Source organism: Acinonyx jubatus, chromosome E4, assembly GCF_027475565.1.
Source record: "Acinonyx jubatus isolate Ajub_Pintada_27869175 chromosome E4, VMU_Ajub_asm_v1.0, whole genome shotgun sequence".
Classification (NCBI taxonomy): domain Eukaryota; kingdom Metazoa; phylum Chordata; class Mammalia; order Carnivora; family Felidae; genus Acinonyx; species Acinonyx jubatus.
This window is the reverse complement of record NC_069395.1, coordinates 40,539,552-40,566,618: the sequence shown is the minus strand read 5'-3', so window position 1 is coordinate 40,566,618 and position 27,067 is coordinate 40,539,552. Positions and strand designations below refer to the sequence as shown.

Below are 27,067 nucleotides of genomic sequence, written 5' to 3'. Positions count from 1 at the left end.
TCATAGCTCTGCTTCAGTAATGAAATCACAATCTAAATGCCTATCTGAAGAACTAAATATTTTTGTATACTGAGTAATAAAGAAAAGCAGCAAATATACGTGAAATTACTTCAGTAACAGGTAAAGATTTAGCAACTTACTTTGCATCTTAGTCCTTATTCTTGTGGATTGTTCAAACCATTCCTGAGGTTTTTTTTGATATCCCGAGCCTAAAGCAAATGCATACACCAAGATATCATTTCAATATTTTGAAAACGTATACCATACTCCTGTTACAAGGTAAATTTATCAGAAAGGTAAAACAAAGTTGGGGAAGAAAACAATAAAAGCAATAGGTTCAGAAGTAAAAGATAATGTCAAAGGATCACACCAGTGAAGGATGAACCACTTCCTATAGCAAAATAGACAGCAAATAAATATATAATCACCTAACAGACAAAACTAGGTACCAATCCTTTGTTCTGGTCTATGAGAATGACTGAGTTCAATAATACATGAACTTGGTTTCAATGTATTTAAGAAGAAAAAAGTTAACCATTCACTCTTGCAAATAAGTTACTTTAGGTAAAATAATCCTGAACACATTTCCACATCACAGAGTAATTATACACATTTGATACTAATGTGTGGTGGATTAAAAGGCAAAGAGGCTAAAATGACTTAAAATCCTATTCAAACGTTTTGTTGGCAGAATAAGACAAGGTCAGAATTGCTTGACTGATAAAAGAACAGACAACCAACCACTTACTTAGCACTGAAGGTTGCTTATCAAGAGTTATGAAGTCTCGACCTATAACAGAAAACAGAGATAAGGTCATGGAATACTTGAAAATAAGAACAATGAAAATATTGCATAGACATTATACTTGTATACTATGGATACTATAAACCAAAAAATCACCACAAAAATCAAACTTTTCTTTCATCAGTCCCAAACATATATACTATATTCATTGTTTTCCCTTTTCTAAGCATCAAAGTGTTCAGGAATTGGATAATAAGTCAACTTTAAAATCAATACCGTCAAAATAATGGCAGCACATACTAAATGTCAGGTATCAAGTATAATTTTATTTAATTCTCACACTTTATGTGGTCAGCACCATTATTCCCATTTTACAAATATATGGAATATATATATACATATATATACCTACATATGTATATACATAATATATAGAAATAGTATATATATGTAATATGGAAGTAGTAAAGCTCAGATACAAACCCATGCAGTCCATATATGTTATGCTATATACTGGTGTATATGGCATATACTATATAAGCAATTTTGTGGACATTGCAAAGTAGTTATGAAGTGAAAGTTATGAAGTAAAAAAAGTAGTTACTTTTTTGTTTTGGGATGGTATTTAAGGACAAATGGGATGATTAGAAATGATATTTCAAACAATTATAACAAGGGAAATTTCTAAATCTGTTCTGAAGAAATGAGTTATTTCTACCCAATGATACAAGTATTATTGTAAATTTTTCAAATTTATTTTTTCTAAATACAAATGTAATATATATATGCTAACTGTAAAAGAAATATAACATTCTGAATTTTTTTTAATGTTTATTTATTTTTGAGAGAGAGAGAGACAGAGCATGAAGTAGGCAGGGGCAGAGGGAGAGAGGGAGACACAAAATCCAAAGAAGGCTCCAGGCTCTGAGCTCTCAGCATAAAGCCTGATGTGGGCTCGAACTCACAGACCACGAGATCATAACCTGAGCTGAAGTTGGACACTTAACCGACTGAGCCACCGAGGTGCCCCAAGAAATAGAACATTCTAGAAATGTGTAACTTAAAAATTCATAAATATCTACTAAGTGACTACTACACACAGGAATACCATGTCGAATAAGACATATGAATATTCTTCCAGATTTGTTTTCAGTCTATCCCAACAAAAGAAAAACAGTAGACCTGTTTTTTAACATGTCTTTCATTAATTTGAAAAAGTAGGCTTCATGCCCAGTGTGGAAGCAAACCTGGGGCTTGAACCCACAACCCTGAGATAAAGACCTGAGCTGAAGTCAAGAGTCAGACGCTTAACTGACTGAGCCACCCAGGAGCCCCAAGGAGTAGTTTAAAAAAAACACCTCTGATGTAGGGCTGTATCTTATAATCGAGGGTATATCATAGTTTAACTGGATGATTTTTCTTTTTCAGTTATACAAAAAATAATGGCATCTTAAACTCAAGGATATATACCTCGATCACCTATTCATTAGTATACAAAGTATTCACTTTTCATAATTGTATGCATGTAGCATAATTTATATAGAGAGATACATTTAAGAGCTTCCAAATATCAAAGATTTAGAATAACAAAGGGCAAACATATAAGATGATTCAGCAAGTAATTTTCCACAAATGATTTTTTAAATTTTTTGTTTTTATGTTTTATTCTCTTTGTTGAGAGACAGAGAGTGAGCAGGGGAGGGGCAGAGAGAGAGGGAGAGAGAATCCAAAACAGCAGGCTCCAGGCTGCCAGCACAGAGCCCAAAGCAGGGCTCGAACCTGAACGTGAGCTCATGACCTGAAACAAAGTGGGATGCTCAATTGACTGAGCCACCCAGGTACCCCACAAAGGACTTATTTTTGTGTCTCAGTGGCTTTTATTTTATCTCAGTTTTATCCCAGAACCTGCTAAAAACTAAATATATATAATGTGAAATATGTGGAATTATATAAATACAATGATTAATAAAACAGATTTACAAAGACTTTTTCTTTAAAAACAGTTTCATGTTTCAAGAAAGGTGATGTGGAAGAAAAAAAAAAGTCCTTGAAGATTTTACATACAAGGATATTTTAGATTGATTAATAATTAACTCAAATTCTGGGACTTAACTAAACATGAGAAAGAGGGGCACCTGGGTGGCTCAGTTGGTTGGGTGACCGACTTTGGCTCAGGTCATGATCTCACGGTTCGTGGGTTCGAGCCCTGCGTCAGGCTCTGTGCTGATGGCTTGGAGCCTGGAGCCTGCTTCGGATTCTGTGTCTCCCCCTCTCTCTGCCCCTCCCCTGCTCATGCTCTGTATCTGTCTCTCAATAATAAATAAATGTTAAAAAAAAAAATTAAAAAAATAAATAAACATGGGAAAGAAACAGCATCATTTCTGCTTAACCTAAGAAAATACATATCTACTTTAGATAATCTGCAAAGTACAGAAAAAAAAGGAAAAGAAAAATATCACCAATTCTACCATTCTAAACAAATGATTGTTATCAGCACTTTAGTATATTACTTTCCAATCCTTTCTTTTGTTATATTTTTTCAACGTATTGTGAAAATTTTCAAAATTGTAAGCAAGGCTATAAGATTTTGATATACACACCACCTAGCTTTCCATTAACTTCTTATTATACTTTGCTTTATCACTTGTTTATTCATCCTTCCAAACTTTTACAATAGAGCTCAAATCATACTGCATATAAAATTTTATATCCTTATTAGAATATGTCCTTGTAAGTAGCTCAAACTACGTTAGTTAATTAAACTAAGAATAGTCAACAAATTTATATGGCAAACAAGGACATTCAACAAGTCACAGAAAGCAGATTTTTGTTTTTAAATTCGAATTCAAGGTTGAGTACAGAGATGAAGCAAATTCAAGATGCAGGATGAGTTTTTTAGCATTCACTATACCTCTTTTTCAACACTTTACATTAAAAGAGGATCTTCAAAAATAAAAACAGCATTTGACCACACACACACAGGTAGAATTTCAAGAGTTTAAAACATGGTTTTACTTACTTTGTGATGACCGCCAAAGTGATTCTGGATATTGACTTGATTTCGTAGTTTGATCTGAAAGAACAAAAGAAATAAAGTGCACTATAAAGCATATTGTACTTTTTAAACGCATATTTTACCAAGAGAACAGTAAGTAATCAAAAGAACAAAAATATTCAGTAAAACCCCAGGGAATTCAACACTTGGGGCAGTGTTGAATATTTAATTTTTTATTTTAAGTAGGCTTCATGCTCAGTGTGGAGTGCAACGCAGAGCCCAACCACCCAGGTGTCCCAGGAACACATTTTATTTTTTTTAAGTTTCTAAAGAGCCATGTTGTATCTAAAAACTTAACTAAATAATTATCTTTTCCCTAACGACTTTCTAAAGAAAACAAATAGAAGATGTAGAACATGACGTGAGGTAAGGAAGATAATGAAACCTTTGAGTTGGGGAACACTTTGAAAGTTTATAATGGATCTTCTTGAAATCATTAATACCCATTTTGCCTCAAATTTTTCTTGTAAATGGTTAATATGTTACATATTTTAGCCTATTCTTTAAAAACTTATTTTCATATAAAAGTGGAATTTATAACTAACTCTGTTCAAAAGTGATCAGATTGTTAACTCGGAAGTAAAAGCATTTGACACATCCAGGTGTGGTAGCTAAATATTTTTGTTAGTGTACTCCTATTATTAAAAAAAATTTGAGCATTGATTTCTAAAACATATTTCTTTTTAATTAAAAAAATGCTTATTTATTTTTGAGAGAAAGAGAGAGAGAGAGAGAGAGAGCAAGTGAGCATGAGTGGGGAAGGGCAGAGAGAGAGGGAGACAGAGGATCCGAAGCGGGCTCTGTACTGTCAGCACAGAGCCTGATGTGGGGCTCAAACTCATGAACCATGACATCATGACCTGAGCCGAAGTCTGACACTAAACTGACTGAGCCACCCACGCGCCCCTCCAAAACGTATTTCTAACATTAAATACGTGTGTTATTGAAATAATGTATTAACTAATGTGTTGTATCTATTATAAAACAAAAAGACATTTTAATTGGATGAAATAAAATATAAATATACATGAAATTCTAATATTCTCTTCTTGCATTCCAACAGATCTTTTTTTTTTAAGTTTTTATTTAAATTCCAGTTAGTTAACATACAGTGCAATATTAGTGTCAGATGTACAATTTAGTGATTCAACACTTCTACACAACATCTGGTGCTTATCACAAGTGCACTCCTTAATTCCCATCACCTATTTCACTCACCCCCCCATTCCCTCCTCCCCTTTGGTCACCATCAATTCGTTCTCTACAGTTGAGTCTGTTTCTTGGCTCGCCTTTCATTTTTTCTCTATTCTTGATTCTTTTTGAACCTCTTCAAGGGATAACTGGCTCAGAAAATAATCTAAGAAGATCAGTATTCTTAATATGCTCCCTTTTTTCTTCTTTAGCTAGAGTTTTCTTCTGCACGTGGGTATGTGTGCTTCATTAAGAATTTATTAGAATTCTTAAAGGGATCACAGACCCTTCAGAGTATGAAGTTTCAAAGAGCTATATGCTGCTAGCAATAGCATCAAACTATTGGCTATAGGAATGGCTAAATTAGTTTTTAATTTTTAGAGCTTCATGTATACATATACCAAAACTAATAAGAACACTTAGTTTAGTGTTTAATATGTGACAGGTACCTTCTAGGTGCTTGCACATATGAATTAACCTCTTACCAACCCAGATGAGGATACTGAGGAACACAGACATTAAGCAATTGCCTGAGGGCACAAACCTAGTAGTGGAGGAGTGAAACCCAGGGATTCTGGCTCCAGAGCCCATGTTCTTAACCACTATGCTAGAATGGTGCATATCTCCTTTGGGATTTCTGTATCAAGAAAGAATGGGGAACAATGAGGAAGGGTGGGAAATATACAGAATACCAATGCCCATAAACCAGCCTATGAGCCTATTTTTTAAATGGAATGATAAAGTAAAACACAGAATTATGGAAATTCTCAAAAGATGGTGAGGGGAAAATAGAGAATTACTCTTTCATGGGACTAAAATATAATATTATTCATTATTTACAGAGTTTCAAATTGGTTCAGCACACTCTTAAGCCTCAATTGGTATTTTCCCCCCACGGTCAATTCTTTCCTTGAATAAACTTAAACACAAATTCACATGAACAGCCATAAACTGTTGCTACTAACTTGGTGTGAATTTGAACAATCCAGAAATAAAAGTGATTACCTAGGGATATTAAAACTTCCTAAGAGCTAACATCCCTGATAATATAAGGAATACCACTACCAATGAGATCCGCTTCTCTATAACATTTTAAACAAACTACAAATAACTTCTTTTGAGCACAAAAATATCTTACATTCCATAAATATCAAAGCAGGCTAAAAAGTGACTTATTTGTGGGGTGCCTGGGTGGATCAGTCAATTAAGCGTCCAACTTCAAATCAGGTCATGAACTCGCTTTCGTTGAGTTTGAGCCCCGGGTCGGGCTCAGTGCTGACAGCTCAGAACACGGAGCCTGCTTTGGAATCTGTGTGTGTCTCTCTCTGCCCCTCCCCCACTTGTGCTCTGTCTCTTTCTCTCTCAAAAATAAAGATTAAAAAAAATTTTTTTTAAAGTGACTTGTTTAGATATTATATAGACATTACATGTTACTAATCAGATGCACACATGGAGTCAGTAATTTTAATAAATATTAAAAAGTATACTTTCTAAAAAAGTAGTTTTAATAAAATATCTTATGGAAATATTTTTTAAAAAAGTAAATTCACAAAATACCTTTAGATTTTTACTAAAAACACAGCTCCTAAGATAAAGTCATATGAATATGAAGATATGTTACCTCCAGAATCAAGAGAATCCCCGGATCTGACCTTAAGAATAGTAATATCACTGTCAGAGCTGTCTTGATCGTCTTGTTCAGTTTCTTCTAAAAAGAAAGAAATAATACACTAGTATAGTCTTTCTTCTAATGTTCTAAAGATCTAGATTAAAACAAGTAATTCAACATTAAAATGAAGCCTCTTTAATTATCAGACATAGAATCACTATTTATTACACTTACTATTCTGGATCACAAAGTTTTATATGAGCTAAAATTGAGCTCATTAATGTTATCTGAGGCATATAATTATATCTCAAGCAAATATTCTGAGTAATATCTACAAGATTATATTCTGAGGCTTTAATGTAAAGTCAAAAAGGAAACAAAGGAGCATTAATAGTGGAGAAATTTTACCTTTTGGGGGGGGGACTACATATAGTGTGTAAATTCAGCCAAAATTAGTATATGTACATGTGTGTTTACATGAGTATCTGTGGTTGTAAAGGGGGGATGTACACACACACTCATACAAGCATTTCAGTATGCAGGTAATTAAGATTATGGTGGGTTTTAAAATGGACTAAGTTTTACTGTCCTATTCATAGACTGATTATGAGAATTTAGAAAAAATGATTATATTAATACCATAATCAAAGGCCAGCATATGACAAAGTCTGTTTTCATTGGCTTTACTTAAAATTATTAACTCAGACAAAAGATGTTTAAAATGCATATAAAGGCTATCATCACTCACCCTATCCCATTTTATCTAAGACCCAATTATGAATTTAGATAAGCATGAACTTTTTCCCTGAAGAAAAATTTTCCTCTTTAAGTAACTATCAAAATTGTTCATGTTAATGAAAAAAAATTTAGAATATTTTAAAAGAAAATACCTCCTTCAGAAAAATTGACCTTCTGTTGGCTGCTGGTGGCTTCTAGAAAAGAAAAGCAAACACATCATACATGACATCAAAAGCTAAAGCTTAGGAATAAACAATATATAACTATATAATATATAATATGTAATCTATAACATACAATTTAGGGAAGTGAACATAAAGACAGACCAACTAAAATTTTTCTTCTGTTAAATGTTAAAAAATATGTTATTTCCCTTTAGGTTATTTCAGAAATAAGTACGATACAACCTAGAATCAGGAAGAGTTTATTTTTCTTTCAGCCGCAGGTCCGTTTGTACTCTAAAACTGTAACCTGTTTGTAGAAAGCATGAGATTCTCCATTGATAAATATTCCAGTCCCTATAGGTTCACTGAATTCTCATTCTCCTATTTGCCACACTCCCCATGCCGTCTTGAGAAACCCATCATACTGGTGGAAAAGACAAATCAGTTCTTTACTGCACTAGTATGTCCAGAAGAAGAAAGGGAGAGAAACCCTAGCTCCAGCATATCCACGTACGCTATTTTTTTTCAGAGCCAGAGAATTTGGACAAAGATAAATGAGCAACATGTATCAAACACAGTATTTTTATAATAGGCTATACTGAAAAAAAAAAAAAATTTTAAGGGAGATAAACCCAAAGGCGGCATTGTACAACTGGGCTAAAATATTGCTGAGTGATCTTTTGAGAAGTGGCATGAATCAGACTGCTCACAAAGTTGAAATCTTTCTTTTCAGCTTTCCCTCTGTTGCTTTTAACCCCTTTTGCTTTTCAAAAGGGGAAAACAATACCGTGGAAGGCAAGTGCCAACACATTATACGGTGAACTTGGAAATATTTTCTTCAGATCAGTTTAATTATATTAATATAACACTGGTCAAACTACCACTATGACAGGGGCAAGTGTAAATCACTATGTGAAATACATTTGCCAATATTTTTGGTATAGGAAAAAACTAACCAAAACAGCAAATACTATGTCACTCTTATAAAGCTAGGACCTGGTATATTATATTCCATTTTAATCTAGGGTCATAAGGGAAACTGTCTTTTCAATTTTCTTTTTCAAGCAGAAAAATGGAAAATCAAACTTGCCTTAGTGCTATTCTCTTAAAATTTTTTCATTAATATTTCCACTCATACAAAAAGATATCGTTCCATAACACACATATTATCCCTTTTGTAGAGTTTATTTTCATTTATATAACTATTCACATAGCATACAAACAAAAGATGTTTTCTTAAGAGCCAATAGTTACATCTTAGTCATTATCTTAATAATAGTTACTTCCTTGATATTTGCATGCTGCCAGTTAGTTTTCAAAAAAACCCTTCATATCTGCTATCTGATTCCCTAATGTCACAAGAGGACTCTCATAGGTAAGGTTTATGGTATTAAGTGACGTGTCTAAGGGTGTCAGGATGAACAAGTGATAAAAAAGGAATTGAATACAGGCTCTTCTGATTTCTAGTCTACCACACATCTACCACTGCATCAGTCTTATTTATAATGGCATGTATTCAGCACTTAATGATAATTATTTTGTTTTATTAATTTTCTTTTAAAGAGCAGCTTAAGAAAGAGCAGCAAAACTGAGGGGAAGGTAGATAGATTTCCTTTATGTTTCCTGCCCCATACATGCATAGCTTCCACCATTATCAACATCCCCCACCAGAGTGGTATATTTGTTGAATAGTGGTAAAATTGATGGATCTACATTTACACATCATGTTCACCCAAAGACCCTAATTTACATTACAGTTCACTCTTGGTGTTGTGCATTCTATGGGTTTAGACAAACATATAATGACATGTATCCATCATTATGATATCATACAGAGTATTTTCATGCCCTAAAAACCCTCTGTGTTCCACCTATTCATCCTTCCCCTACCACCACCACCACACCCTTGATGACCATTAATCTTTTTGTTTCTGTTTTAATGTTTATTATTGAGAAAGAGAGAGACAGAACGTGAGCAGATGAGGGGCAGAGACAGGGAGACACAGAATCCAAAGCAGACTCCAGGTTCTGAGCTGTCAGCACAGAGCCTGACACGGGGCTTGAACCCACAAACTGTGAGATCATGACCTGAGCGAAGTTGGGTGCTTAACCGACCGAGCCACCCAGGTGCCCCAATGACCGCTGATCTTTTTACTGTCTCAATAGTTTTGCCTTTTCCAGAACAGTCATATAGGTTCCTCCATGTCTTTTCATGGCTTGATAGCTCAGTGCTTTATAGCACTGAATAACACTCCACCGTCTGGATGTGCCAGTTTATCCATTCACCTACTAAAAGACACGTTGGTTGCTTCCAAGTAGAATAATTCCAATAATTATTCCAATTATGAATAATTCTGCTATAAACGTGTGTGCAGGCTTTTGTGTAAACATTAAGTTTTCAACTCATTTGGGTAAATATCAGAGTGTAATTGCTGGATCATATGATAAGAATGACATAATGTCATGATGACATACAATGTAGGACATCTTTTCATATGCTCATTTGCCATCTGTATATCTGTTGTTGGGGTGTCTGTTAAGTCTAGCTCATTTTTTAAGTCAGGTTTTTTTTTTATTGTTGAGTTCTGAGAGTTCTTTGTATACTTTGGATAATTGTCCTTTTTAGATGTATCATTTGCAAGTATTTGCTCTCAGTGTCTTATGTTTTTATTCTCTTGTCATTCTTTTGCAGAGCAGAAGTTTGTAACTTCACTGAAGTTCAGCTTATCAGTTCTTTCATGGGTTGTGCTCTTTGTCTGCATCTAAAGAAGCATCAGCATACCCAAAGTCCTTTAGATTTTCTTCTGGGAGTTTTGTACATTTTTTTTAAAAAAACTTACATTTAGGCCTGTGATACATTTTTAGTTAATATTTGCAAAGGGTTTAAGGTCTGTGTCTAGATTTTTTTTTTTTTTTGCGTGTAGATATCCAGTTGTTCTAGCCATTTGTTGAAAAGATTCTGCCCTCCATTGTATTGACTTTGTTAAAGATCAGTAGACTACACGTGGATCTGTTTATGGGTTCTCTATTCTGTTCTATTCATCTATTCTTCTACCAATACCACACTGTCTAGATTACTGAAGCTTCACCGTCAGTCTTGAGGTTAAGTCCTCCTACTTTATTCTTCAATACTGTATCGGCTATGCTGGGTCTTTTGACTCTATATGAACTTAATCATTTTCTCAAAATAAATTGTTGGGATTTTGATTGGGAATGCACTGAATTTACAGATTAAGTTGAAAAGAACTGACTTCTTGACAATACTGACTCTTCCTATCCATGAACGTGGAATATCTCTCCGTTGGTTTTAAGTAAATTCTTTGATTTCATTTATGAGTTTTATAATTTTTCTCACATAGATCTTGTACATATCTTCTTAGATATATACCTGTAAGCATTTCGGTGGGGAGAGGGGTGCTAATGTAAATTGTGTTGTTTTTAATTTCAAATTTTTCTTGTTCATTGCTGGTATGTAGGACAGTGATTGGCTTTTTTATATTAACTTTACATTCTGCATCCTTGCTATAATTGCTTATTAGTTCCTATTTTTTGTCCATTCTTTTGGATTTCCTACACAGATGATCACGTTACCTGTGAATCAAGACACTTCAAGTTGAGAAAGATTCCCTCTATTCCCAGTTTACTGAGAGTTTTTATCATGAATGGGTATTGGATTCTGTCAAACACTTTTTCTCCATCTATTAATACTATGTTTTTTTCTTTTTTAGTCTGTTAATATGATAGATTCTCAAATGTTGAGCCAGTCTTTCATACCTACGACAAATCCTGTTTAGTTGTAGCGTATTTTTTTTTTTTCAGTTTTAAAGTAATCTGTATAGTCAATGTGGAGCTTGAACCCACAACCCCAAGATTAAGAGTTATGTTCTTTACCAAGTGAGCCAGCCAGGTGCCCCTAATTCTTTTTGTAGTTTTTTAAAATTCATTTTGCTAATGTTTTGTGAAGTACTGCATCTGTTCATGAGATATTGATCTATAGTTTTCTTTTCTCGTGTTTGTCTGGTTTTAGTATTAGGGGAATGCTGGCCTTACAAAATGAGTTAGGAAGTATTTCCCCTACTTTTATCCTCTGAAAGGTGCCTTAGAGAACTGGTATAATTCATTTCTTTAAATACTTGATAGTATTCACCAGTGAACTCATTTAGGCCTGGTGCTTTCTGTTTTGGAAATTTATTAAATATTGAGTCAATGTATTTAAATAGATATAGATGTATTTAAATAGATAACAGATTATCTATTTCTTCTTGTGTGTTTTAGCCGATTGTGTCTTTCATGGAAAGGGTCCATTTCATCTAGATTATCAAATTTGTGGGCTTCAACATGTTCATAGTATTTCTATATTATCCTTTTAATTTTCATGAAATCTATACTAATTTGTGTCCTTTTACCTTAGTTTATCTCTTTTCTTTTTTTATCCTTAGCCTGGTTAAAGGCTTTCCCTTTGAATGATAATTCTGCAAGATACAGAATTCCAGGTTGGTGGTTTTTTCCTCTCACACTTAAAATCATTCATTCCACACTCTCTTCTCACTTGCATGGTTTCTGAAGAGAAGTTGGATGTAATTCTTATCTTTGTTCCTTTATGGGTCAGGTGTCTTCTCTTCCTCTAACTTCTTTCAGATTTTCTTCATCTTTGATTTTCTGTAGTTTGAAAATGATAAACACCCAGGTGTATTTTTTGTGCATTTATTCTGCTTGATGTTCTCAGAGCTTCCTGAATCTGTGGTTTGGTGTCTGACATTAATTTGGAGAAATTCTAGATCATTGTCTCAAGTATTTCTTCTGTTCCTTTTTTCTCCTCCTTCTGGCACTCCCATTATGTGTATGTTATATACAATATTTTATAGTTGTATAGTCCTTGGATGTTCCAGTTTGTTGAGTCGTTTCCTCTGCTTTTTGGTTGAGAACTGTATTTTGAGAATTGACATATGACACTGTGTAAGTATGTGTAGACGTTAACTTGATACATTTATATATTACCACCATAGCACTGGTTAACACCTCTATCACATTATCATTTATTTGAGGATTCTATCAATATGCCCTCTAGCACAGAAATTTTTTCCTCAGCCAAGTCCAGTCTAATATGTCTATCAAAGGCATTCATTTCTATTACAGTGATTTTGAATCCCTTGCATTTCTTTTTGCTTCCTAGGATTTCCATCTCTGCTTACATTGTCCATCTGTTTGTGCATGCGGTCTACTTTATCCATTAGAATCCCTAGCATACTAATCATAGTCGTTTTAAATTTCTGGTCTGATATTTCCAACACCCTTGCCATACTGGTTCGGATGTTGGCTTTGTCTCTTCAAATTGTTTTTTGCCTTTCATTATGTCTTGATACCATATCTTAATGTTAAGATTTTGTCTTGATGGTGGACATGATGTACTGGGTAAAAGGAACTTCTGTAACTAGGTCTCTAGTAATGTGATAATGAGGTCCAGAGAGAAAGGGAAAGGGCTTCATAGTCCTATAATTAGGTCTTAGTCTCTCAGTGAATTTATGCCACAAATGGCTCTCAATGGTTTTCTTTTCTCCTTAGGTGGGACGTGTTGTCTACGGTGGCCTGGAATAGAGTATTTTCCTTTCCCCAGGTCAGTTGGGCTGATAATACCCCAGTAGGCCAGGTTCTGGGCAACTAGATTGCCCTGAAGGCAGGCCTTATTAAGAACAGAGTGCTCTGGCATATTTCAAAATGATTCTTTCCACCCACCGCCCCCCCCCGGCTGAAGCATGAGGGGACTTTTCTCTGATATTTACTATGGGAATTTGGTCGAGCCCCTGGAGGTATAACTCAAAATCTAGTGGGGTACTCCCCATGACTGGGTCCCCTTGGAATATTTAACTCAGACTTCTGCACACCAAGCCTCCTGCAGTTCATCAGTTACAGTTCAGATTTTGCTACCCCAGAACTGGTTCCTGGAGACATATCTCCACTTTTGAGCCTGAGCTCTTGATAAGCCACAATTTCCTGTATTTGCATCTCTCTCCAACTTTGAGGGCAGGGGTTTGCCCTGTGTTCTCTCCTTTCTCACAGATCCAAAAAAGCGCTTTTGAATTTTTAGCTGTGTTTATTCATTGCTAGGTTAGCTTCTTACACGTGGAACAGGAGGAAAACCAAAAGTCTCTCTCAATAATTTTTTGAATTAATGACAAAGAAAAGGCTGAGGGCTGAACTCTTCTAATACAAGAGGTTCCAATAACTTCTAAGTGTAACTCGTTTAAAATAGAGCTTTGCAGGGAGCCTGGGTGGCTCAGTCAGTTATGCATCTGATTTCGGCTCAGGTCATGATCTCGCAGTTTGTGAGTCTTAGCCCATCTGGGGGTCCCTCTTTCTTCCCCTCTGCTCCTCCCTCACTTGAGCATACACATGTTCTTTTTCTCAAAATAATAAATAAACTTAAAAAATAAGATGTTAACAGTAGCTTTGCTAAAGTTACAACCATATTTGAACATTATGTTTTATATAGTTTAAAAATTATTTGGTATAGCAAAATTTTAGGCTAAATTGATTCTAGAACCTGTGTGTTTCTTCACTGAGTCACCAGAAAGAAAATGAATAGTGCAGTAATCCCTCCCTTTTTGATCCTGATATAATTTATTTCCATGTACTTTTTAAACTCCAGGTCAATTTGTTCAGAGCCAAATCACCTAGTAATTAATCACTCATATAAAAGTAAAATTAAATCTCCTTTATTGTTTATGTATGTGTTGTCCAATTAGCATGGGGAGAATTTAAGAATTTTTTTTAACCAACTTATATAAGGGAGGTCCCCATTTATTTTTTATACCATTATATTTCAAGTATTTAATATATCGTGGATTTCTGAACACTTTAATCTAGTGTCCAAAGGTCTTTTCTTTAGAATTTTATGTTTCTGGGGTGCCTAAGTAGTTCAGTTGGTTAAGTGTCTGACTCTTGGTTTCAGCTCCGGTCATGATCTCGTGGCTTTGTGAGTTCAAGCCCCACATCAGGCTCTGTACTGGTGGCATGGAGCCTGCTTGGAATTCTCTCTCTCCCTCTCTCTCTTCCCCTTCCCCACTCATGCTGTCTCTCTCTCAAAATAAATAAATAAACTTAAAAAAAATTTTTTAAAGAATTTTATGTTGCTAACAATATCAATAATATTCAAAGGGTGAACAATAACTTGTTAAACAAGGCTGTCTTCAATATTATTACTAATATTGTGCCTTATGCATAATCCAATAATATCCTATGAATTACATGTTCTATACATTTGACAATAATCATCATTGTTATCAGTCTACTCGTTGTCTTGGCTATAGACTTTTTAACTGTGGTTTTCATTCTGGTACATGAAGGTCAGGAATTTCAAGTCCTCCTAAATGCCATTTCCTCCATGAAACCTTCCCAACCTCTCCTGCAGAATAAGGCACTTCTCTTCTAGGCTATCAAATACATATACCACCATTTTAACACTTACAACATTAATTTATCTAACTTGTTTTTTTTTCTTTTTTTTTTCCATTATCATGTACTCTAAGAGCTAGGGGAAAAAATTATCATGGCTTTTTATGGTTCCAGCATTTAGGCCAGTCACTGATACATACAGAAGGTGGTTAAAAATAAATGTTTGTTTAATAAATGAATAGACTTTTGCATCACAGAATAAAAACCTTTAAGACTTTTGCTAAAATTGTTCATACCATGACAAAAAAAACATGACTTAACAACTCAAGAAAATAGTGTGAAATTAGTGCTTAATAATGAGGTTTCACGCAAGGTTTTAAACATTCTACATTTTCACCTTTTTAACCCAAGCTACAAAGAATGCATAAATATTTAATTACAATCTGATGATGAATCAGTAGCATTTAGTACCACATGAGAAGTTTTCATTTTATTTCCCTGTTTTGCATTCATCTTCCTTTATTTTAAACCTCTTGGCTTCTACGTGTAGAAGGTTAAAATACTTTTTTTTTTAAAAAGGTATTATTCTTCTTTATGCTTATGCAGAAGCTTTGAGAAATTCAACTCTTATTTGGAGTAATAATACCTTCAATTAAAAAAAAGTTAAAATATTATAAAAGTTGTGGCAAAACAGAGAGAGAATAGGCTGGGTCACAGTAGATCTTCCCAAAGCTGGGGACATCCTGGCTAAGGTTGGTGGGGTTGCGGGGGTGTTTAGCCTTGGGCCTGGGGTGGCAGGTTCACCACCTAGGGTCCCCAGGACCCACCACTCCCCCAACTGGTGTCCCCCAGATTCACGGTGAGAACATGGCACTGGCTCTTAGTTCTGACATACTGGCCACTGACCTCGCCTACACCTGGTCCACAAAGGGATGCGATTTCACCGGGCCCACAAGACCTCTGAGAAAGCCGTCTTCACGGCCTAGACCAAGGGGGTCGCCCTCAACCAGCTGTGGCCGAAGGAGCTACGGACCGTCAGCCCCCTGTTCTCTGGCGGTGTGAGCCGCCTGTGGTACTCAGGCCACAACATGGAGCGGTATGCTGCTCTGGGTGGCACGGCACACGCCAGTGAGCACTACTATGGGCCCAGGAGGCCTAGAGCCCTCGCCACCCGGCTCCCAAATAAAGTGGGCCCAAAAGGAAAACAAAATTATAAAGGCTGTGGCATTTAGTAGACAAATGGCAATAAATAAAGGAGCTGTTAAGGAGGTACCACTTTTCCAATGATCTCAACCAACTAATAAAAGGACTTTCAGAAGACCTAGGGTACGTGTTTGTTGTAAGAATAGATCACATACAACCATCTCTTCAGGCAGAGACAAACCACTAATTATACCGCTTTCCTTTCCTCAGCTACAGTTTGAAAGGAAAACACAAAGTTCCAGGTATATCTGTACTATAAGGTTTTCTATTCCTAGAGACTTATTGAATGTGTTGGTGTGAGCAGTGAAGTGAAGGGTACTCAAGGAACTCATACTTTGTATTTTGTCTGGGGACAAAGACATGAAGATTTCACAAATGAGACTCTGATGCTTTCTCAAAGAGAAGACTAGACAGAACACAAGAGTCCGTGTGTCTCCCGTCTTCTTACGCTGTCAGTACAGGCTAGGGTGGAGTGCTATAAAAAAAAAATCTATGTTGAGGCAAGTATGTAACTCTCTGAATTTACTCTTAGAACAAACAAATGACTGTTTGGGTGATCTGCTGTCTTTATTCCTGCCACCGGTATAAACCAGGGAGCGGTAAGCTTTTTCCATAAAGGGTCAAATAGTAAACATATTTGAGGCTTTGCTAGCCACACAAGGTCTCTTTTCTTAGCTCACAGGCTGTGCAAAAACAGGATTGCAGGTCAGATTTTAACTAGAGGCTGACCCACAGCATAGACACCTTTAAGAGTGGTACCTTTAAGATTATTCAATGCCAATATGCTTTTGAGAACAGAGGCAGAGTGGGGCAGCAGGAAGGAGTCTAAAGAACAGTCTGGGGATATTACTAGTATTCAAGCTCCATGAACAGTCATTTTTGATATTCTAAGAGGTACTAACATTACTATAAAAAAGAATCAGAGGAGGCCATTTTCTGTTAATCCCACAGAAATGCTCTTTAAACTGGAAAGCACTTTTAAAAGTTACTTCTCACTATACTTATAAAAATCATTTCTAACTCTAGCATAGAGTAAAAGTAGATTATTTCAACTTCAAGTTCTTTACCAATTAAGAAACTATGACTTAAAAATTTTTTTTAAGTTTTTAAATAAAGCACTTGAGAAACTCTACTGGGTACCAGTACACATGATGAACTGCATACTGTAAGGATCACTTTCAGACACTATCCTGAAGTCTCCAAGAAGTCAACCCGAGTTTAACTGAAAGATGAATTTTAAAAAAGTTGCAGCCATTTTTTTAAAAAAGGGGAAGTTTCCTTCGTTTTGACTCATCTCTAAATTTAGAAAAATACTGTAACTTAAAACTAAGTCTAACCACAATCAATGTAGGTTCTCTTAACGCTGTGGATCTGGGTATCTCATGTCCTACACCAAAGCAAACACTGGAAAGTGAATCTCTAATTCACTTTCTAACTCAAGAAAAACTATGAATTGGTAAGCTGATATTCCTTTTTCTCATAGAAATGTGAATTTAACAAAGTCTAATAAAAATTAAAATGTGTTTGTATTACATGTTCCTATATGAACTTAAATAACAAAAGACGTAATTTCAGACAGAATAAGAATCAGGGCAATAAGAAAGGTCATAGCCATAGGCACAGTGTCCCACAAGCTGAGAAAATGAACAAAGAAATATTCTCAAGCCAGTGACCAACTGTGTATACTCCTGTGTTCTGATCCTCAGAACCCTTGAAAAGAACCTGTAAGAATTAGAGATAAACAAACCTAATTCACTCATTTTAGTATTTCCATTTGTTTTGTATGCCGAATCTGCAAGAGAGATAGCAAGAAAATGATTAGAGCTTAAGAGGAAATGCATCATGTGGTCCTTCACCACAGGTTCATCATCAAAACCTTAACAGATCTTTGTCATTGTAATACTTAAAACCACAGTTATCTATCAAAAAAAAAAAAAAAAAAACCCATCCTAATTCTTTCTTAAAGAGAAGGATCAAGAAGTAGAAACCTAATGTGAAGATAAATAAGGTTCTTCTTTAGTTCCCATGATAAAGCACCCTTATGTGCTAATGAACTCTGACAAGGAAGCAGAAGTAGACTGCTTGGATGCCTTTATTGGTTATCTCTCACAGTCATGAAATCAACTTAAGGGCAATACTTGTTAGAGGTTTTCATCAAAAAGAAATGTAAGTGAGGCAGAAAAATTTGATAGCACTGAGCTATAAAGCCTCGGTCTTGATTTTTTTATTAGCATTATGCTGGGAAGAATAAAAAGCCCCTGATCCTAGTTTAAAATCATCATACTAACAAAAAGAATCATAGAAACCTCTTAAAAACAATGAGGAAGGCCTTTATATATATGTATGTATATATATATACACACTCACACATATATACACACATACACATATGTATGGAAAGATGTCTCAATAGATTAAGTAAAAATAAAAACACAATAAGAAGGTACAGAAAAGAGTGTTTATTGGGCTAACATTTGTGATAAAAGGAAGGAAAATATCATTTATGCATGAATTTCTTTGTAGCTCCATTAAATATCCCTAAAAAAAGACCTAAGAAACTGAAAACACTGATTCCCTCTAATGAGGAGGCTAGGTGGGTAAAGGACAGAGGGACAGGGAGATTTTTCACCATGTATTTATAATAACTTTTAAATTTCTAACCATATGAATACATGTACTAACCTATTTAAAAATAAAGCTATATTTATAAAACATTTAAACCAACAGACAAAACAATCTCTTACCAGGTCTTGGGCTTCTTAGGGGGCGTCTACACAGGCTGATTACAGGATCTTCACTCAGCACTAATATAGGAAGAAAGAACATTAAAAAATATATAAAATGTCAAACATACTACATTTATTATACAATTATCTATTTATTCAACAAAGGTTTTTCTGAACTTCATTATTTTAAGTATGGGAATGTAAAACTGAACTACCAATTTCCTGCCATAAAAAATTTATGAACATGATAGAAAAAATATGCAATTTTTCTCAGCAGATCACATTTATATAAGAAAGGAATACTAAATAAAACTCTTCTAAATTTCTCATATGAGAACCAAATTTGTACTGTAGCACCAACTCAATTATTCCATTTGAGGCTTATCCTCATTATGGATTATTCATGGCATACTTTAATTTAGGGGTTAACTTCCTGAGAGTTAATATAGTACCTCCAACTATTTAACCCTGTGTGTGTGTTCAGGAAATGTAAACTCTAACTTAAATAAAGTGTTACCATTAGCCAGGGTTTCAGACTGTCTATGGTTCAATGGTATAGAGCTAACGGGGAAGCCAATCCCATCATATAAAAAGTTAACCTAGAAAGCCAAGATGTGTTCTCAAAAAAATCAAACAACATTATCTGAAGTCCAATATATATCTGAATTTGGATTATATTATGTTTGTTTCATTTGTCTTTATAAAAAACATCATGGAGCCCCTGAGTGGCTCGGTTGGTTAAGCATCAGACTCCTGATTTTGGCTCAGGTCATGATCTCATGATTTGTGAGTTTGAGCACCACATGAGGCTCTGCACTGACAGTGTGAAGCCTGCTTGGGATTCTCTCTCTCTCCCTTTCTCTGTCCCTCCCCTGCACATGTGCACATGTTCTCTCTCTCAAAATAAATGAAACTTAAAAACAACAACAACAACAACATTGTGTTTGGCACTGTAGGAGAACAGTGAAAACCATTCTGAACTGGTTATCACTGGTCCCCGCCATTACACTGACTGCCTTTGTTTGTTTTTACAAAACTGACTTCACGCAATTTCCCCATTAAGAGTATCCAGAAGAGATATTGTAATGGGCCAGGCACTTGTTTGTTCGAAAAACACTTATTGAACATGTTTCTATATATCTTAAAGATAGAGATGTAGAAAAGCAATTAAACTTCTGTAGCTCAAAAAGGCAGAAATAAGATCAACACACAGAAAGTAAGAGAAAAGTTAGCTTTTAATTACTTAAGTTATTAATGTTGTCTCCAAAACAGAACAGATAGTGAGGGAATGATTTTCACCTCACTGAAAATGATCAGGGAGTATATGAATGAATGCTAACAAAGGGATACTTGCATTGATAGAGACTTTGGGTAGATGAATTCCCTAAATCTTCCAGCTGTAAGATTCTATGAAATCTCTATCTCAGTTGCTAGTATTTCAAACATCAGGTATTTAAAACTTATAAAAATAGCTTTTAAAATAAATTTTGTACATGTTCATAATCCCATTATTACAACTACTTTCCTCTTTTTCTCTTCTGCATTCTCACCTTTATCAGGCTTAATTAAAACCTAAAACTCAACTTAATCTATAGACATCAATTACTATTTTTTTCCCCTATCTTTTAAGAAGTATTTTCTGGGGGCGCCTGGGTGGCTCAGTCAGTTAAGTGGCCGACTTTGGCTCAGGTCATGATCTCGCGGTCTGTGAGTTCGAGCCCCGCATCGGGCTCTGTGCTGACAGCTCAGAGCCTGGAGCCTGTTTCAGATTCTGTGTCTCCCTCTCTCTGACCCTCCCCCGTTCATGCTCTGTCTCTGTCTCAAAAATAAATAAACGTTAAAAAAAAAAAAAAATTAAAAAAAAAAAGAAGTTATTTCCTGTACGCTTTATTATGTGCATATCCTTAGAGAAGATGCTTCAAGGAGACAGAGTAGCAAAGAGAGATATTATTAAAGAATAAAAGAGCAAGTACGCTTATTTTGTAGCAATCTTCTTCCCTTGTCTGCTTTTGCTCATCGCTGCACCCCCAGCATCTAGCATGGGGACTGGCATAAAGTAGGTACTCAGTAAAGATCTAGAGAATGAATACTCCAAAAAAATCAAATGTTCAGCAGCCAGAGAATCAAATGTTCATGACAAAATGGTAGATATTCAAAAATAATTATCTATGATTATTTAACTAGAAACCACAACTGTTGGAACAAAAATACCTATTTAACTTTAGGAAAAGTAAATGAAGTTCTCCCAATATAATTTTATATTGTAAAATTAGTTCCATGATTTCCAGAAAGGAATGAATCTGACCACAGAACAGTTATGTAAGAATACATGGACTGGGGCACCTGGGTGACTCAGTCTGTTAAAAGTGTCCAACTTTGGCTCAGGTCATGATCTCACAGTTTGTGAGTTCAAACCCTGCATCAGGCTCTGTGCTGACAGCTTGGAGCCTGGAGCCTGTTTCAGATTCTATATCTCCCTCTCTCTGTCTCTGCTCCTCCCTCACTCAAGAATTTCCTCTCTTTCAAGAATAAACATAAAAATAAATAAATACATACATACATACATACATACATGGACTGAACTGAATGAACAACTCAATGACTATTTTAATGTGAAAACATTTCAATTCTGGAACTTCAAACAATAAGAGTTCAATCTGTATCCCTGTTCTAAACTAATCAGTATTTCTCATGGCTTAGAAAAACAGGAAGGCAGATGATGTAGTTGTCTTTAGTAGGTTGTTTTAGAAGGTGGCCCGTTGGCTTTGGTCTTTATTCTTAAGGGTATCTTTGGATAGATTTCTCTCAGTCCACACCAGTGGTCCTATATACAATTACAGCACTATTTTTCAACATGAAAGTTAAACAGAAAGTCTATGATTCTATAAGGGGAAAGGCCTACTTAAAGTAGTACTCCATCAAAGAGTGACTACTATTTACATAATTCCTCCACTAGACACATTTTATAAGCATTTGTTCAATAATTCCCTAAACTCTTTCCTTGAAGCATGCCAAGTGCTAGATGCAGGATGATTTATTTTTTATTATTTTTTTTAACGTTTACTTATTTTTGAGACAGAGAGAGACAGAGCATGAACAGGGAGGGGCAGAGAGAGAGGGAGACACAGAATCTGAAACAGGCTCCAGGCTCTGAGCTGTCAGCACAGAGCCCGACGCGGGGCTCGAACTCACGGACCGTGAGATCATGACCTGAGCCGAAGTCGGACGCTTAAGCTACCAAGCCACCCAGGCGCCCTTGCAGGATGATTTTTAAAAGTACCACTGAATTCTTGGGGCGCCTGGGTGGCTAAGTTCGTTGAACATCGACTCCTGATTTCAGCTCAGGTAATGATCTCACCGTTCGTGAGCTCGAGCCCCACGCCTGGCTCCATGCTGTCAGCATGGAGCCTGCTTGGGATTCTCCTCCATCTCTGTCTGTCCTTCCCCTGTTCACTCTTTCCCTCAAAATAAACAAACTTAAAAAAAGCTCTTTTATAAATAAAGAAATAAATAAATGTACCACTGAATTCTTAATATCTCAAATCTCCCAAAGATGTAAATATCCTCATTTCTACTTATATGCATGCTACACTACTGATACATTCCAGGTAATTTATGCATAGGTTCCATCAATTTATCATCTATACTGAGAAATGTTTTTTCTTTTCCATTTCTAATTATAACATAAGCTTCTTGAGAAAAGGAAATGCTTAAGCAAAACTTTATGAACTTCACACCTCTTGTAAAGTGCCATAAGGGGCAGGGAGGGGGAGGGACTCCTTGTACCTGTGTTTTACTGTGTATAAAATATGCATGCACTGTATCATTTCCTCAGTGGCCTTGTGGGTTAGGCAGGGGAAATGATAGGATAAAGGCCCGTGTCTCAAGGTGGGTGGGTAACACAAGCAAAATCCAGTGTGCTTTGCACAACAGTATGCAGCTGTGTACCTCGTTAGTGGTCCTTAAACATAGACCTAATGTGAACTCCAAAAGACTGTTCAAGGTATTTTATTATATAACAGTTTTATAATGGTCTATAGGCTGGTGTTCAACAGTCTTCATTCTATCAATTTACTTAAATTAACACCATAATTTTTATACATTTATTCTAAATTTTAGAAAAGTTTGCTTCTCTAGGTGTAAGAGATAAGCAAATAAATATACTATGATAAAATTTCAAGAATATGATTTTTCCACATGGCTGGGAAACTCTATAGCATTTATTACTCAAAGCATTTTTCTAAGATAGTTTATAATCTTAACCCAGTAACACAGGCAATTCAAGGAATTAAATATAAAGGGCGTGTTTACTTAGAACTAAACTTGAACTAGATGTACCTTATTCTAAATTGAGGACAGAATAGGTGAAATCATAAAGCATAATCTTATTAGAAGCAATGGCTAAGGACACAAGTCAAGATAGGAGTTTTACTGTTGTGGGACTTTCTTAATATCAAAAACAGCAGACTGAAAATAAACGGAACTAAAAACCAAAGGAACTAAGCATTAGCAACTGAACTAAATCCATTTCCTTGCTTTCCAAAAGAGTTGTAACAGCTTTTAAAACTTAAGTAGACTGTCAACATAGCCTAAGTCTATGTTACATTGATAATAAAATGCAAATGTTTTTACACTTTAACATCTCTGAAACTGAGGGGGGCGGGGTGCCTGGGTGGCTCAGTCTGTTAAACATCCGACTCTTGGTTTTGGCTCAGGTCATCATGTCACGATTCATTAGTTCGAGCCCCATATCGGCCTCTGTGCTGACAGTGTGAAGCCTGCTTGGGATTCTCTCACTCCCTCTCTCTCTGCCCCTCCCACATGCGCTCACTCTCTCTCAAAATAAATAAACTTTAAAAAAAAAAGTCTTTAACATCTCTGAAATTGGGATGCATCATACAATCTATGGGATGTTACAGTTTAACTGGCAGCATTTCTTCCTTCTAGGTGGTACATAAAACGATGGTGGATCTTACAACTGATGACATTTTAGATTTGATGAAATATTGACCATATCATGCCATGATTTTACTATACAGATCACTCAATCCATTTTATTTTTAGTTTCTTATTTATTTTAAGTAGGCCCCATGCCCAATGTAGGGCTTGAACTCACCACCCTGAGATCGAGAGTCACACGATTCACTGACTAAGCCAGCCAGGTGCCCCCACTTAATCCATTTTAAATGGAAGGTAGTGAGACATATTCACTCACACCACACTTAATGAATTTCACTGAGTGGCTAATTATTACATGGGAGAGTGACAATGAGGTACTTGGGGAAAATGAAAGGGTTTTGAAGAAGACAAATCTGGAGCCAATTTTGGCTGTCACATTATCATGTAAACATAGAGAAGGGTCTTAGCTTCTCTGAGCTTCAGTTTTCTCACCTATAAAATGGGTACATCTATCCTGCAGAGTTATGTGAATGAATGACCATATCCAAAGTGGCTCGTAATTAGTAGATACTCAAGTATCCATTCCATCTTTTCTTGACATATACCTATATGGTTTAACTCAACAAACTATAGAGAAGATTCACTGTAATTCTGAATAAGTTATGATTTGGGACCCTTGATGAACCAGGCTATAGTGTGTACATTAAAAAAAAAAGAAATGAAAAAGATGGCAGGTAAGGCAAAAAATAAAATCACTCTTCTTACCTGGAATTTCTTGTGTTCTCTGGATAGTTTTCTTTGAGACTGTTTGGCTTAAAATAGTTTGTGAAGATGGTTCATCCTCTAAAGAACAGAAATGACAACTGTCAAAATTCAGAATACATGATCTGGTACAGATTATGCACCTTAATGGTAATATAAAAGCAAAAATGCACATAATTCATTTCTTTAGCAATGTGTAATTAAGCCTACCAAAACTTAGGAATTTGGGTCTAACTACTCTTGAGGCAATATAAAAACAAATTATTTACCTTTGATGCTTTACTATAAAAGTCTACTACTTTAGAAATTTAAAAGATGGGCTACAGTTTCAGAAATGATGTGGGAGAAAGCAGAGGAGTGAAAAATGTTTAGACCCTTCTAGATTTTTTTACTAAAATAGAGGTAAATCCTTCATGTGTTAAAAAAGCTGGTAACACTGCACCAGGTTCTGTGGCAGAGTCCATATAATGTAACATTTATTGCCTACTTGTGCAAAGCATTCCTCAGATACTGAAGGAGGTACAACCTAACTTCAATGATGGGATCTTTGTCTTCAGGTTTCTAACCTTAAAAGAAACACACACTAACCTATATATGAGCTAAACTGTCTTGAGTACCTATACCCAGTAGTAACTTACACATCTTTAACATAAAGTTTTCACATCAACGCATCTTCAAACGTGTCAGCACTTCAGGTGTCAATAGGTATGCGCTGCCTCTGACTGCTCTGAGCTGAAAATCCACCTCCTTTTCCTGGCCATCAATGGTTTACCGCTAATTATGTAATCCCATTGTGATTCAAACCCTCGGATTTTTACCTCATAGGTGCCTTACGTGGGGCTAAAACAAAACTTCACCTGTGACTCAGGATTAGAAGGGGAAGAGGGAGGTGGGTGGGAGAGGATGGCTTAAGGGAGTTGATTCACCTGTGACTTACCTAAAACTATACGCTCACTTTGTCAACATCCTTTTGGCCCATTTAGATAAAAACTAAGAATCCTGTTTCGTCAAGCTACTTAACCAATGAGGTTACACTGAGGAACCTCAAGTGGCGAATTTTTGCAGAGATCACCACACGTGAGACAGAGCGATCAGCTCAAAGTTCAGGATAATTGACTTAGCCCACCTCGGTGTAAGTACCTGGGAGGGGTCTCAATCAATTCATCAACTACTCTATCCCTTGAAACGCCCACTCCCCAAATTTCCCTTCCCTCTCCCCTGACCTGGGTAGCGTTGGAAAAAGACTGGAAGGTTACATTAGAACCATAACTCTCAGCTAGGGACTTCTGGCTTTTCAGAGTTAAAGGAGGAAATGGAAGTGGCTTTGGTAGCAACATCCGCAGGACAGAGGAAACTGAAGTGAAACGGAGTCCCAAGTGTTTTGATGTCGCGCCTGCCACCTAACTCGTCCACCCTCCGTGACGGCCTGCAGATAAAGGCAATTCGGGACGCCCCTGCTCGACGCACAGGGATGCGCAGAGCTCCCGGATCAGGTCGCTCAGCACGACTGCCTACCCAACCCGCAGCCGCCTGCACCTCTCGCCCGCCTGCGGTCGGGGCGGACCCCGCGTGGGGGCGCCCGTCTATCCGCGCCGCGGAGCCACTGGAGCCCCGGCGGGGATGAGCTGGGCGGGAGCTTACGCCCGCCCGACACGCGCGCACACCGCTCGCGCCCGCGCGCCTGCGCTCGCTCCCCGGCTCGCGGCGGAGACTGTTACCTCCGTCGGTCTCACCTTCAGAGGAATGAGAGTCCCGTAACCCTCTCCTGGTCGTAACCGGAGACGGCTCTAGCAGAGGCTGCTGTGACTGCTGCTGCTGTAGACGGGTAGTCCTTCGCGTCTTCATCTCCTCGGCTTCCTGGAGTCGCGGCTGCCTCCTCTGCCGAGAACGAAGGTAGTAGGCGCTTTCTCTCACTTCCTCTTTCTCAGAATCAGGCCGGAACTCTTCTAGCGGGACTCGTCTTCTCGCCGGGGACTTTTCCTTGGCTACCCGGGGCTCGAAGTCGCCGTACACTTCTGGCGGCTCTTCCGAGAACCTCACTTCCCGCCGGCCGGGGCGCGACGGCGAAGGAATTCCGTACGCAGGCGCGTCACTGCCGCCGCCATTTTGAGGGGCGAGCCGGCGCCTACCCTCCCGCAAGGGGGGCCGGGGTGTGACGTATAGCCCCCATCCTTCCCTCCCCGGCTCCGCCCGCCTCCCGTCGCCCGCCATAGTTGTTGACGTAGCTTGAGTCGATCGCGAAGGTGGATTTGGGGTCCCTAGATTCTCCTGCCGTGGGTGGCGACGACTTTTCGGGGTGTCGGGCGGTGCTCGCGGCGGTCAGGGAGGCAGTTGAGAGTCGCCGGGGCCTCCGCCTGCGTCGTCGCTGCTGTGCTGCAAACCCGCCTCTGGGCCCATGGTGTGTCCTGAGGGCTGTGGGAGAGGCAGTGCCTATGCTGGGTCAGCTGCTGCGGGTCACTCCCGCCTCCTGGCTGAAGGCACCAAAGAGGAGGAGAAGAGGGAGGACGACGTCGCTGTCCTTGGCCTTGGGGGAAGGTGGGAGGGGACGACGGAGAAGGGACAACTGGCTGGGCAAATTGCCTT

The 27,067-nt window shown here is 37.2% G+C and overlaps 2 protein-coding genes across 4 annotated transcripts in view; one reads left to right on the top strand and one right to left on the bottom strand.

Annotated features, from left to right (window-relative positions):
• The window catches only part of TOR1AIP1 (torsin 1A interacting protein 1), a 43,192-nt gene extending 16,251 nt beyond the window's left edge, over positions 1-26,941 (bottom strand). The window contains exons 1-9 of one of the 2 annotated variants that reach the window (XM_027074435.2): positions 26,218-26,904; positions 24,488-24,565; positions 18,842-18,901; positions 17,845-17,889; positions 7,491-7,532; positions 6,613-6,699; positions 3,765-3,818; positions 749-790; positions 141-209 (exon numbers count right to left, since the gene is read on the bottom strand). In XM_027074435.2, coding sequence (XP_026930236.1) covers positions 141-209; positions 749-790; positions 3,765-3,818; positions 6,613-6,699; positions 7,491-7,532; positions 17,845-17,889; positions 18,842-18,901; positions 24,488-24,565; positions 26,218-26,695 — 955 coding nt within the window. In that variant the 5' untranslated portion in view covers positions 26,696-26,904. Of the gene's footprint in view, positions 1-140; positions 210-748; positions 791-3,764; positions 3,819-6,612; positions 6,700-7,490; positions 7,533-17,844; positions 17,890-18,841; positions 18,902-24,487; positions 24,566-26,217 lie in introns of both variants that reach the window. The other variant, XM_027074436.2, reaches the window with a different exon arrangement.
• Positions 25,376-27,067, top strand: part of LOC106966746 (torsin-1A-interacting protein 2-like) — a 37,491-nt gene continuing 35,799 nt past the window's right edge. Inside the window, exon 1 of one of the 2 annotated variants that reach the window (XM_053209569.1) lies at positions 25,376-25,616. The gene's annotated coding sequence lies outside the window, so the exon portion shown is untranslated. Of the gene's footprint in view, positions 25,617-26,236; positions 26,378-27,067 lie in introns of those variants that run through there. The other variant, XM_053209568.1, reaches the window with a different exon arrangement.